The sequence below is a fragment of the Chaetodon trifascialis genome, chromosome 9 (genome assembly GCF_039877785.1).
Source record: "Chaetodon trifascialis isolate fChaTrf1 chromosome 9, fChaTrf1.hap1, whole genome shotgun sequence".
Taxonomy (NCBI): Eukaryota; Metazoa; Chordata; class Actinopteri; order Chaetodontiformes; family Chaetodontidae; genus Chaetodon; species Chaetodon trifascialis.
In genome coordinates, this window is record NC_092064.1 from 19,408,736 (window position 1) to 19,422,024 (window position 13,289).

At 41.4% G+C, this 13,289-nt stretch overlaps 2 protein-coding genes across 2 annotated transcripts in view; one reads left to right on the forward strand and one right to left on the reverse strand.

Annotated features, from left to right (window-relative positions):
• Positions 1–13,289, forward strand: part of ppp1r37 (protein phosphatase 1, regulatory subunit 37) — a 303,049-nt gene that overhangs the window by 73,220 nt on the left and 216,540 nt on the right. The gene's annotated exons all lie outside the window — the stretch shown is intronic.
• On the reverse strand, positions 1,172–12,952 carry clptm1 (CLPTM1 regulator of GABA type A receptor forward trafficking). The gene is made up of 14 exons (XM_070970567.1): positions 12,839–12,952; positions 9,230–9,369; positions 7,028–7,151; positions 6,651–6,809; positions 6,337–6,454; positions 6,164–6,249; positions 5,607–5,727; positions 5,217–5,461; positions 4,965–5,058; positions 4,676–4,866; positions 4,309–4,404; positions 4,060–4,195; positions 3,273–3,440; positions 1,172–2,394 (listed from the first exon to the last, which is right to left on the reverse strand). Exons 1-14 carry the CDS (start codon positions 12,887–12,889, stop codon positions 2,219–2,221), a joined length of 1,905 nt encoding a protein of 634 aa, XP_070826668.1. The 5' UTR covers positions 12,890–12,952; the 3' UTR covers positions 1,172–2,218.

Consider the following 13,289-nt stretch of genomic DNA (forward strand, 5'->3'; position numbering starts at 1 on the left):
TTTGCACATTTAGTCACAGCCCTTACAAAGTGACGTTTGGTTGTTTTCACTGAAGTTATGAGGCACAACGGCGACACCTGCTGGTCACACAGAGGCCCGGCGGTTTAAAGGAAACGGAAAGCGAAAGTTGAGGCGTTTAAAGGAAGTAGTGACTCAAGTTAAAAAAAAAAAACTGAAAGTGGTGACAGTTGCAGTGGTGTTAGAGATAAGAAAGCAACAACTGTGAGAGAAACAACGGTTGCAAAAGTCCAAAAAGCAATCTGTAGATATGTCTGGGTAAATCTATGAGGACATCTCAAAGAGAAATAAACCAGTGTTTCCCAACATAGAGGAGGATTTACAAGATGGGAAATAAGAAAAAACACCTCTGTGAAACATTAAAAAAAAATCCTTGCAAAAATACTGAACCACTGTAGGAATCAATGGGTTAGGGGTTACACACAGCACCATGTTTGGGTTTAGGGCATCAGCATTTGCTTCAAAAAAAAAAGAAAAAAGAAAAAGGCAAGTGGCATCTTAAAAAGGCATCTAAAGCATCTCCTGTTCATCTGTTCATCACCTGCTACATCTTTGGCCACCAGCCTGATACTGACTGATGAAATTGCCATTATTTTTGCTACTAACAATTTGAATCCCTGAAAGAAAGGAAGGATTAAACTGACTATTTGCCATGCCTCTGTCAAAGTGAACCAGGCGTTACTATTTGAATTTACAGTGATGATCAAACTCAGGAACAGCAGCTATTTTCAAAGCTAATCATTTGAGTCACGTTTCCAAGGAAAAACAGCAAACTTTTGCTGGCGTCAGCTTCTTGAATGCAAGTATTGTTTGCATCTCTCATTTTTATTTCTTTGCAATCTGAATCTTTTTGAGTTTTGGGCTTTAGTGTGGACAAAATGAGAAAAAAAATCTCCACCGTTAGCTCTATGAAAACTGTGATGGCCATTATTCACAGTTTTCTGTCAAAATAAGTTAGTTGTAATCGATAAGTCAAGCTTTCAGGGTGTACAAAGGCCTGACCACATGATAAATGTGCATGCTAAGACATGAGCACACAAACTAACATCAATAGAAATTAATGTGAAAAATTCTCATGCAAGTGTTGTTCTTGACCTCAGGGCAACAAGTCAAAACTAAAAAGAGTAAAATCAAAAAAAGCTTTGCATAGACATTTTAAATCACACTTAAGTTTTACTATAAACATGAATGAATCAAAATTTAATATGAACCAACATGGAACCCTCTTCATTTCAGGATTTACAGCACTAAAAATTAAAACAAGAGACACTGTAACTCCTCCAGCGTGCACCTGCCGACACCCGTCTCCGCTGCGCCTGCAAAGGTGATCTGGTTTGAAACACGAACGTGAAACCATCTGAAAAATCTGGCTGAGGAGGGGGGAAATAAAAATTAAGACTTGCAAATTAGCTATTGCTAGACAGTTCTGACATCGGTATTATTATGACAAGCTGAGATTCTGTACAGTTTGAGGACATACAAAATAACGCTTCAGTGACTGAGAAACAAAAATTAAGTCATTGACAATATTAATATATTTATATTAATACCAACAAGGCTGTTATTTTTTATGTTCAAGTTAAGAACATTAACCATTTGTTTTAAATTGAGGGTAGTAGTCACTGTCTTGTGGGTAGTGTCTTGTAGGGTCCTCCATCTTCTCTCCTGTCACCACCTCCCTTTTTCAGCGTTCTCCCTCCGTTGTGGCTCAGGATCTTTCCAGTTTCCTCCAGTACTACTCACCAGTTTCCAGGCAATCCGAAACATGGTGCTCACATGGAATGAAAAGAAAAATTCACAAGGAATCTACACAAAGAACAAAAGTAGCACTTGGCCTCTTTCTTCCCTGCATGAAAATAAAAAGTTGTGTGAATGCGACCCGTTCCCCTCCCAACCTCTACTCAAAGACACTGTTACCCTCCGAGAAATCATACAGAATACAGTACATCACGTTTTGTTTTACTTCACTTGAACTGCAAAACGAGAGGGCGGCGAACAGAAATAAGAATTTACCAAGTCTACACTGAATATGATTCTCTGTGGGTCCACACAGAAATCAGAGGGAACAGTTAAACTGCATTTTTTTTTGTAGTGGCTTCCATGACAGCTAAACGACAACTCCACTCCCTGCCTAATTTCCACAAGTCCTCTTCACCCCCAGCAGTGAGGGCCAGGGAGGCGGATAAGGGCGCGGCCTTGCTTAATCGTTCTTCTTCTCCCCCTCTGGTTTGTCTGTGATGGCGGCCGCCGTGGCAGGAGCTGCCGCTGCTGTGTTGTTCTGGGAGTGGTCTGCTCCGCTGGTGCCAAACTCATTGACCCTGTTGGGATCCACCCGATAGATCCAGCGCTGGTAAAGGTAGATGAAGAACACCACATCTGCAGAAGAGGAAACACAGGTGAGTCCAGGTAGAGGCATGTTTCCCCAACATGACCATCAGCCTTCAAGTACAATCCTATGCAGTTACAGTGGTGAAAGGTGGTCTGTGAATCCAGATCAAACTAATGCTGCATTCACATCACGTAGGATGAACGGTGGAGATCATTGGACAGCTCAACACGGTTGTGTGACTGCACAGTTGGTTGTATGAGAGTTAAAATGACCATGTATTGACAATACAGCACTATATGCAACTACTTTGGCTAAGATGAGGCTTTTCAGGCAATTCTCTATTATTATGCAGCAGGTTTGGTATATCAGAGCTTTCAGTGAGATATTAAGTGTTTCCCTGTTGTAATTACAAAAACAAAAGAGTAATTGCAGTAACTCTGATATGACATGAAAGCAGTATGAAACCACTATAGCTATCCAAGCAGCATCCGCCATTCAATGAAAGCTGCTGTGCATCATCTGCATGACTGTCAAGACGCACCAATATCCATATTCAACCCAACGTATGAATGAAAAAAGTGAAACCCAGAAAACCAACTCTAAAGCTGAGCTAAGGCAATGACATCACCTACCAATGAAGAAAAAGTGATATCCACAGCGGACCTACATGTCTTTGTAAGACTCAATGAAAGAGTCACTTTCCACCAGCATACCATCATCAAGAATGGCAGACTGTGGATACTTCACTGGCCATGGAATAAAAACCAACAAAGTACAACTTCCTCTAACACACTTAAGGGGGTAAAACCCCAAACCTAGTGTCTGATATCAAGGCAGAAAAATAAAGAAAAACACATCTCCTTTAGATGTTTTGGTGGGGGCAGTGGTCTGTACACAGTAAACATGTAGATGAGGGGACACATACCATCTCTGAGGCATCCTATCCTGTACATCATGGGCATCTTGATAACGAAGGCAAACAGGTCATCAATAAAGGTATTGAGAGCCTTGTAGGTGAGCATCCTCCATGGGAGGTGGGCCACAGACTTCATTTTGTAGTTGATGAATAGCTGCGGCGTCATTGTAATGAAACCTAAAAACCAAAAACAGAGAGAGAGAGAGAGAGAGAGAGAGAGAGAGAGAGAGAGAGAGAGAGAGAGAGAGTGGGGGAGAGAGAGAGAGGATGGCACCCGTTAGGTAACACAAACTATTTTACATAGAGGCAGTAAATTAGACAGCAGGCAACAGACTGCCCTCATGAAGTCTATTAATACACAGCACATTAGCAGAGGCTATGGGGAATTGGACACGTAACCATGATGCAAGTATGAAAACATCAACTGTATGCACATCCACTAAGAGACAAGATAATGAAGAGCGACATAATGAGCCTCTTTAAAAATAGATTTACATAAACAGAAGCAAACCCTGTTGGAGACAATATCTCAGCAGAGATTAAAATCAATAATACATGAAGAGAATAAACTATAAATAGCTCCACGGAGAGAGATAAGATTGAGTATACGAGGAGAGGGGTTGAATTTTAACTACGGATAAGTTACAAACTTAAGACACTTAAGTCTTAAGTCACATATTTCAGCTGATGTGTAAAGTTTCAACACCTGACATTCAATTTAAATGTCTGAAAAAAAGGGACACATGGAAAAACAGCAGTGGAGTGTATATACTGTATATACTTCAGAAGAACTTACCAAACGTTAGCAAGAAGCCATAGAGCATGCTGAGTACCCATGAGTACCAGCCTTTGTGCTCTACGTACAATAAACTGTAGACGGCATAGCAGCCAAACAGAGGGTAGAGCAGCCACGACAAGTACTTGAAGGCCATCTGTTCACGGTGGAGGAGAGAAAAGGAGTGACACGCTTGTGAGATTTTATTCGTCTTAACAGAGACTCGTGTATTTAAGGCTGTCCTTGCAGCTGAGTGTCTGCTGGACTTACGTCGTCATAGATTTTGGTTGAAGACTCCACATATGTTGACTTGTCTGTGAATACCAATCTTGGGAATATTCCTGCGATTTTGTTCTCTCTGTTCAACTAGAGGACAACAAAAAAGAGGGTTACTGGAATATGGAAATAATAGCGCAGCAGGAAGTAGAAATGCAAAATGTAACGTGCAGATAGAATTGGTTAGCATTTGCATTAGCAGAAGGGAAGTGAAGGAAAGTTGGAGAAAACAGGTGAAACTTAAAGGACCAGTGTGTAGGATTCATCTGAACACCTTCGCTGCTCAGCTCACACTCTTTGGTTCAAGGTGAATTCAGTGACATAGACATGAAAAAAAAAAAAAAGTGTTACTGGTACTTACTCTGACGTCCATGACCTTGGTGATTTTCCACAGGTCAATAAGGAGGCCAATGAAGACGCTGACCTGCACCACAAAGTTGGTCTCGTTGTCCAGTATGTACAGCAGCACCACCAGAGACTGAAAAACTCCAAATATGATGGAGCGCACAGACAGGCCTTCTAGGGACTGTCTGCTGTTCCAGAACTGGATATCTGAGGAGGAGACGGTGGTGAGCCGAAGCCGAGGGGTAAACAGACACTGTGCAAACTATGCTTCTGTTGTTAACATAGACCGGCTGGTGTGACTTTACCATTCTTGAAGGCAAGGAACTCGAAGATGCTGTGCACGATGGAGACGACGATGGTGAGACCCAGCAGGTACGGGTTTGTTTCCAGAAGGGCCACCTGTACAAACAGAGTGCTTTCTATCAATCTGAGATTACAGTGCGAACACAGTCTCTTCTTTCTGTTACATTGAGCTGCAGCAGTGGCCACACAGCTAGAAAACTGCACACACAGTGAAGGAACCCAAAATCAAACCTCTAGGACCTTTGACTTCTTACCTTAACAGAGTCTTGGTCTTCATCAGACTGCTCGTAGGTGTCCTCAGGTAGGAAGTTCCATGGTGAGCGCGCATTTTGGGCGGCGTACAGCTGCCAACGCCATAGGGACAGCGGACAGTAAGAAAGGCGGAGCGGGAGTGCTGTCAGGGTCTCGTTGATGGGATAGTAGTCCTTCTGAAGGTTCCAGTAGTCATTGAAGTACACAATGGGATAGTAGTCACCGCTTACGGCATCAAACTTTACATCTGGTGAGGTGGAAGAGTGGAAATGTCAAAGATGGTTTGCCACAAACAGGACTTCTCTCAGCTGGGACATTTAACAGCTGTTGTAGTAGGGACCTCTTAAAAAGTACAACATTATGCAGTAAAGAGGTGAGAGGGAGGAACTTACGCTGGTCTAGAGGAGGGGGAACAGAGCCTTTGACCCAGGCAGTGTGGTCATCCACCATGTTGATGGTGAGGTTGGGGTGCCAGTGAGAGATAATCTCCACTGGGCCGTGGCTCTCTGCCCGCTGCGAGGAAGCGCATTTGATTAGACGTGGCAGTGATGACTGATTGATATCTGAGGCTCATACAGATATTTTAAAATTGAAAATCTAACAACGTAATAACAAACAACAGTATAATTTTAACATAAACAATCGATCTCAATATGGATTTCTTTTTTCTTCTTTTTTTTTTAAATTGTGACCAAGATACAGACTACGTGTGACATTTTAAGGTTGAAAACACTCCTCTTGTCAGTGCTCTTTGGTGTAAAAACTACAAAACACTATTATAGATTTCACAGCATTTCTGCACTGCAGTTTTCCTGTGACTGATCAGCCAACATATACACTAATACTGATATATCTACAATAAGCTAATATCAGCCAGTACACACGTCTGCTTTATTTATCGGTCAAGCTCTGCAGCGTACAAAGTGAAGTGAAACTAAAACATATCAACCTTGATCATTTCGGGGTCTGCTTCTGTCTCTCCTGTTAGCAGGTTCTTGGTCTTCAGAAACTTTCTTCTCTTGAATTTATTCAGCACTGAAAGAGTAAAGCAGCAAAGCTTACCACACGGAAATCAGTATTAGCAGAGCTTTTGTTTAGCGTGTGTTTTCCACGTGTGCTTACTTCGCGTTGAATGAACTGTTGCCAGTCTGCGATACTGCCCCTTGCGTTTGGGGTCTGGGTGGAATCCACTTTTAGTGAAGTAGACATGCATGTAAAGGGAACCGTTCTGCTGCACCTTCTGTAAGTACACAACAAACAGCAAGTAGAATTAGAGTCTCAGACAAACACATATGTACAATACTAACCTTTCTTTCCTGCCCTTCAACTACATCTAGCTCATTTCCTATAAAAACACCTGCTCCTTCTGTCTGTCAAATCACTCCAGCTGCATATCTCTCACACTGCACCTCCCCTCCATCCTCAGTTATCCCCACCTCTGGGATCTCCATCTCCTTATAGTGCTCGTAACAGCCGTCCCCGTTCTCCCCCGTGGCCCAGTCTCCATAGACCAGATCCCTGTGGAACCAGAACAGGGCTTCTGTGTTGTTGAAGTCGGAGAACACCTCCTCCTGTGACACGTAGACGTAAAGGTCCTGCAGGAATGGTGAGAAAATAAAGGTGTTTATGATATTACAGAGTCAGGGGAGAGACAGCGAGTTAGTCTGAGAGGGAGAGACGGTTTGCTGTCGAAATACTTGAGGGGACCATGATGGCTCTTTAGGAATGAACAGCATCAATTCAATTAAAATATGTGTGATGAAGCAGCTGGCTGTGCAGATAAGGCAACGGACAGAGGGGACAGGTGTAATACCATGAGGGTGTCCTTGGGAAAGAGGTTCCTGCTGGGTACTCTGGGTGCCCCAGCTGGTGCGTTGGGGTCTGGAGTGGACGGCCCTCGACGGAACCAACTACTGATTGCCCAGATTATGAAGATTCTGGAGGAATAAGTGCAAACGCAATCAGAGGACAGGATGATTTGATGACTATGGATTTACAGTCAAAGATAACAGAGAAAACTAATAAAAGAAAGAGTTAATATGATTGGAAATGGAGAGATAGTGGATACACCAGCATGACAAACTCCTTTTCTCTTGAGATGTGAGGAGCTGCTCCAGGAGAGTCAAACCACAAGGAGGCTAATCAGATTTAACCAGCCAGTCAAACTGCATTACATTCATACGATAAGAGACATGCCGTTCCTACATCATGAATCAGTGACAGATCTAAAGAGACAAACTTGGGAGTGAAAGAAGAATACAGTCCTCTGTGGCAAAGAAAAGACTGCAAAATATTAAAGGATATCAAGAACTGACCGATCTTATCATTTTTATTAGTCCAACCTCCAACCTCCCTTTGTGGTTTTGTTCATTGTACACTTGCCTCTTTGGTTGTTGTGGGTTCAACTGACAGATAAATAATGAAGTTAAATGTATAATGAGGGATTCATTATACACACATTATTGTTAACTGATAGGCTGGTGGCTTGATATGGTGCACAATGTACATCATGCTCACAAATACACATCCACAAAGATGTCTCCAAGAGACGAAATCATCTGAAACAATCCCGTCAGTTTTCAAAAGCTACGACCGTCTCTAAGCGATGGAGGACATGAAAACTAAACTCAATCACAGCCGAGCAAAGTGACCGCAGCAAAATCCTGCAACTCAATGATTCACACTTTGCCTGCCCTCGGACACCTCTTGTAAGCTCCTGCTTCTGAGCTCGGCTGTCATAAATGTGACACTTTGGATAAGTGGTGGATGTCACCATTTTCATTTTTATTGTATCGCAGCCCAGATTTGTTCTGGGGTCCATTATACAATCACAGGATGCTGCAGTTTGGAATAAGTACAGAATTGTGTGGATATTATTTTGGTGAAATGGCTGAATGACAAATGATTTGTCCTTTGGCTGTGAGGACAATCTTACATTATAACTGCAGTAAAAAGGTACTAATGAAAGACAATACACTTTTCCAGCTCACACACCTTTCCAAAACATGATAGTGAAATATGTTAAAAGATGTGTGTTTTAAATGGTTAATGCAACATAATCTTTTAATCTAATAAATGGACCTCTTCTCAAGTGGCTGCTTGGCAAAGGCAGGGAAAACCAACCATAGGGTTTTATACAAACTAGGTGCCAAAAAGTACTGCACTGGTAGCAGCCCTGTACACGCAGTGCTTTGCATGAGCATTTTTTGCAAAAAGGTACTGTCCTTTTGCTCATACAGGAATATCCCAGAACATTAACTGATTCCTGAATCTACAAAACATGGAAATCAACTGTGAAAATACCCTGAAAACTACTCAAATCTACAAGTACTACAGCAACACACAGCGAGCAGTCAGGTAACATTTCCTACAAAGAGCAGACCTGTGCATTGGATCATTAAACTCTGACTGCTTAAGTCAAAAAATCCTGGGAATTTTACCTGATGGAAGTCATTAATTAACAAAAACGGCATTAATAATAAGTGATCAGTGGTGCAGGATTTTTTTGTTCATCAGCCAGACAGAGAGTTGTACTTAGTGGAAAAACTGAGTAAATACAGTGAACAATACAGTGAACGCTAGCAGACCATAATTAGAGATCTGACCCTTGTCAACCCACCAAGCCCAGCCAGGACAAATTTTCACTAAAAACTGTAACAAAACAGAAAAAAAAAAAATCATCAACAACAATTTTTGGGAAAATAACCTGGATTTTAAAAGGCCAAATTTGGGTAAAATGGCAGCTAGAGAGGTAAAACAGAGTATTAACTCGGCACAGAGATCTGGAACAATGAACTTTGTAAAAACAAGGTCAACGTCATCTGAATTTTCCATTTACTTTCCGCTTTCATTTGGATTGTGCCACCACCACAATATATCACATCATATATCACATCATGTTGTTAATTATTACACCCACTGTATCAAAGTCAGCCTTCGTCTCTAGACTGGTTGTCAATGCTTGTAAACAGAGAGTGAGGCTGCCAGACTGAAAGGACAAAAGGAAAAACCTCACCTGAAGAGCACTCCTTTGATGACCTGCCATGCATTAGGTGCTTGTTGCTGCTGTTGCTGCTGCTGCTGAGGATCCTGTGCATTTCCAGCCGTCTGCACAGTCTGGCCATCTGTTGTTGCAGCAGTTCCATTGCTGCTGACCTATAACCAGAAAGACACACAGTCAGTATACCCAAACAAAGTCACAATGACAGAGCAGCAATGGCATCATGTAAAGAAGTCTGTCATCAAACAGCTTTACTGGCTGTAAAAGGGGGCCATCATGTACTTTACATCTGTGAGTGGATATTGTACTGTAGTTTACTGAGAGCTTTAAGTAGTGATACAATGACACAGTATAATTTATAGGGCACTGATCCACGATCAGTCTCCAGTCAAAACAGAGAGTATATGGTACATCTTTAAGGTGGAGATCAGGTGTCAAAAACACATTTCATCCCAGACTTTGTGTATTAAGCAGTTAATTAAAACAAATTAGTGGTCGACCAATACGGGTTTTTTACTGACATGTTCTTGGTTTTTTGGATTAGATTTTTAAATTTAATAATAACAAATGAAGACACCATTGCCGAACCTAAATGATAATTTAATACAAATGTTTTAATAATTGTGTGCTGTAAGAATGACCGTCTGTTTGCCTAAGTAGGTCTGCAGTTTTAAATAAAATATCAACTGAAATCTTAACAACATTATTTATCAGCAGATGACAGCATGTCCTTGATTCTGAGAGTGAATGAAAATTGGTAAACTTGTCAGAAAATGTCAAATTATCTCCAAAGTAAATTTCACACGAGTTGCAATACTTTTTTAATAATCATTTATAGCAAGCAAAAGTTTCAAAAGTTTTCTCACTATACCTTCTCAAATATGATCATTTCTCCGTTTATCTAATCATAAATCAAATAAATTTGGATTTAGACATTTCAACAGAGTGGTGAAAAGAAAATAATTGCTTTTGTAGACGTGCAATGATTGCAAATTAGTGGACATCTAAAGATGACTGAAATGTTGTGCATTTCTAAACAAACTGGATTAATCAGTCTGTCAAAATTGATATTGACTTGTGTAACTATCATAATCAAAACAGAACCTGTGAAGTTTTGCATAGTTTGAATAACCCTGGGGTCAAACTCATGTGAGCGCCAGCATGCATATTTGCATGCTAAAGATAAAGTAAAAACGTGTCAGTGGTTTGTTTCAGTCTGTTGATGTAACCCCCTCCCACCCCACCAGCAAGGCCACATTCTATTCAAGTGACACAATACACAAGCACATGCCAAGTCATGAGACTCATTCACTATCTAAACGTCTAATCTCCCCCAATTGTCACCAGCACAAGGGATTTCAGAGGCTGGCCTCTAGAAACAAACAACACTTGAGGGTAAAACATGTTTTCCGCTAAGCAGGTTTGACCATTCATCAGGGTGCCAAGAAGGCCTAGAAATGAGTGAACAGTGAAAATGCAAAGGTTCATGATAAGCCACTGGCCTAGCACCATCATAAACAGAGCATTTCAAGGCCAAGGCAGGGGCTCAAAATAGAGCTTTTCATCCTCCTTGCAATGTCCTGTTGTGTTAAAATAGAAGCGATTCCATTATCAGAGACATGGATCTCTGTCTCCTGGAGGGATCGACGCAATAACCATGACACACACGGATCACCACTCTGCTAACCAACAAAAATAGGTTATCTGTTTCGGCTCAAGATAATAAATTACAATTTACACACTCTGAACAAGGATTAAAAATTAACCACCTATTCAGGGTGCAGGGTAAATGCTTGACGCCGGATTGAACACTGAATGAGTTTGTCTGACAGGGAGAGAGTGAAAAGTTTGGAGAAGTCGGTCGTTCACAGAGAAGTGGAGATTGCTCTGGTAATGTTTAGCACGCACAGTGTTGAAGCAAGCCAGTATGCAATATTAGGCTTTTAAATAAGGACATAAAAGGCATGTCTGTCAAATGTGTGTCAATTACTAATGGCTGAAAAAGCTTTCCGTCTCTGCTACAATGCTCATTTGTTAACAACGAAGATCATCGTTCCACATTCAGAGGACATGTAATGCAAGGAAAATTCAAGTAACTGACAGAAAATGAAATCAAAACTTGATCAAATGAAAAGTGGAGCAAACACAAAGACAATTACGTTTCCTTGAGTTTCATATGGCTGAAATTTCTTTCAACTGGGCCTCGAGAGCAACACAAGTGCCTCATCTGTCACTAACAGCGCATTTATCCTGACAGAGCAATTTTATTACAAAAGAGACACTTGGCGCACATTGCACCCTTGCCCTTGTTTCTACCACTTTTGTGCTACGATTAGATTTGACTTACAGAGCTAGGCATCTGTTATTCTGCAAGATAAATCTGTCATCTCCTCAAAAGATTAACATTCAGACACATTTGTCTGTAATTCCAGAGTCCTAACAAGATACCTCTGACTGTATGGATTAAAAAATACTGTGATCCCTTTACAACACAAATTTGTGGCCTGTTTCAACTACTAGTTGCAACTACATCCTTACTCACATGGCTGAAAGAGACTTTCTAGAAATACCTTCGAAACAGTGACAAATGCTGAGATTAGTTAGGAATTTAAGTTTGCTTTATCTATGCTTCAGATCTGTGGTTTCAGTGTAATGCTAATACACGTGAGGCATAAACTGAATAACCTGAAATTAAAACTGAAACCATAAAGGATGGTCTTGGTCTTTAATAAAGAGTAAAAATATATGCCAGAGCTTTACAATCTGCTTGTTTCCTCAGATAAATGTTTTCGCTGGAAGTCTTTGTTTGTTTGTTTGTTTGTTTGCTAGTTTGGCCACAGACTGACAGACTTTGGATTAAGCATAAAGGAGACCAGTGATTTGCCTCTAAAGGAGCGATGATTCACTTTGACCTCTAGTAACTTGTGACAGACATTTGTCACTCCGGAAATAATTACCAACTGCCTGAATATCACCCTTATTACCTCCAACGTCTGCTATTATAACTATTTCAGTAAGCGTTTTCCAGCGTCAGCCAAATTTGACGATGGCCACAGCTGATTCATCTGCGTTAACCTGTCAGTGTTAACAAGGTGAGCTGCCAAGTGAACCTTCACTGTGAGGCTTACAAAATGCACGTAAAGCCTAAAGTTAACGCTGGAAATGACTGTTAATAAAAGGCAGGTGACATAAGCTTTAGCAGTCACGTTAAGTTAGAAATGTCTGAGAGCTGCCTCGCACTGGCCTGGTGAGTCGAGCCCAGCTGCGTTGCTCTGGTTCAGGCCTTGTGATAGCTAACTATCTAACACAGTGCAGCTGGCTCACACTATCACACCTTGACTCACTCATTAACTTGACAGTTTTATGTAACTGGATATCTCGAGGTGCGATGTGACCGCTAACGCCACTCTCCCTCCGTACATCTGCTCGCTAACACTCAGGATTTCTCAACACATCGTTAACGGCAGGAGGGGGTCGTTTTAAAACCGACCGGCACTGACAACGTCACTGGGGCTCGTGTAACGATAGGTAACATGTTTTAACGTGAACGCCCCCGCATTTAACGCTCAGACAGATAAAATCAGCCCCTTATCCTAAAGCACATTTGAGTGTCATTCATTTTACCTCGCCGTTGCTCACGGTAGCTTTGGTTGCTTCGCTCTCCCGCGTCGCCATCTTTCCTTGTCTCTGTCGCACACACACGCCACACCACACTGCTGGCTGGGAAACTGCGCTCGGTCTCGCGAGATGTCAGTTGTAGCGTCATTGGAGTGACGCGAGTCTTCGGGGGAGTGATGAAAACAGAGACGCTGATAAATATTGTAAGCTGCTTTTTGTGACAAAGCTGATGAAACAACATGAAACACCGCGCTTAGTCATGCAATGCAAGCTTTCTCCAAACTAAAATGAAACCTCGACTATGTGGTAATTATTTAAAAGCTATAGTACTTCTATTCCACTGCATTTCAGGGGCAAATACTGCATTTTTTACTCGATAATAAATAACCTAATCATAAATCATAATGATCCAAGAAGGTAATAACACTCTGAAAGAGGTCCATTCTGCATGAGTACA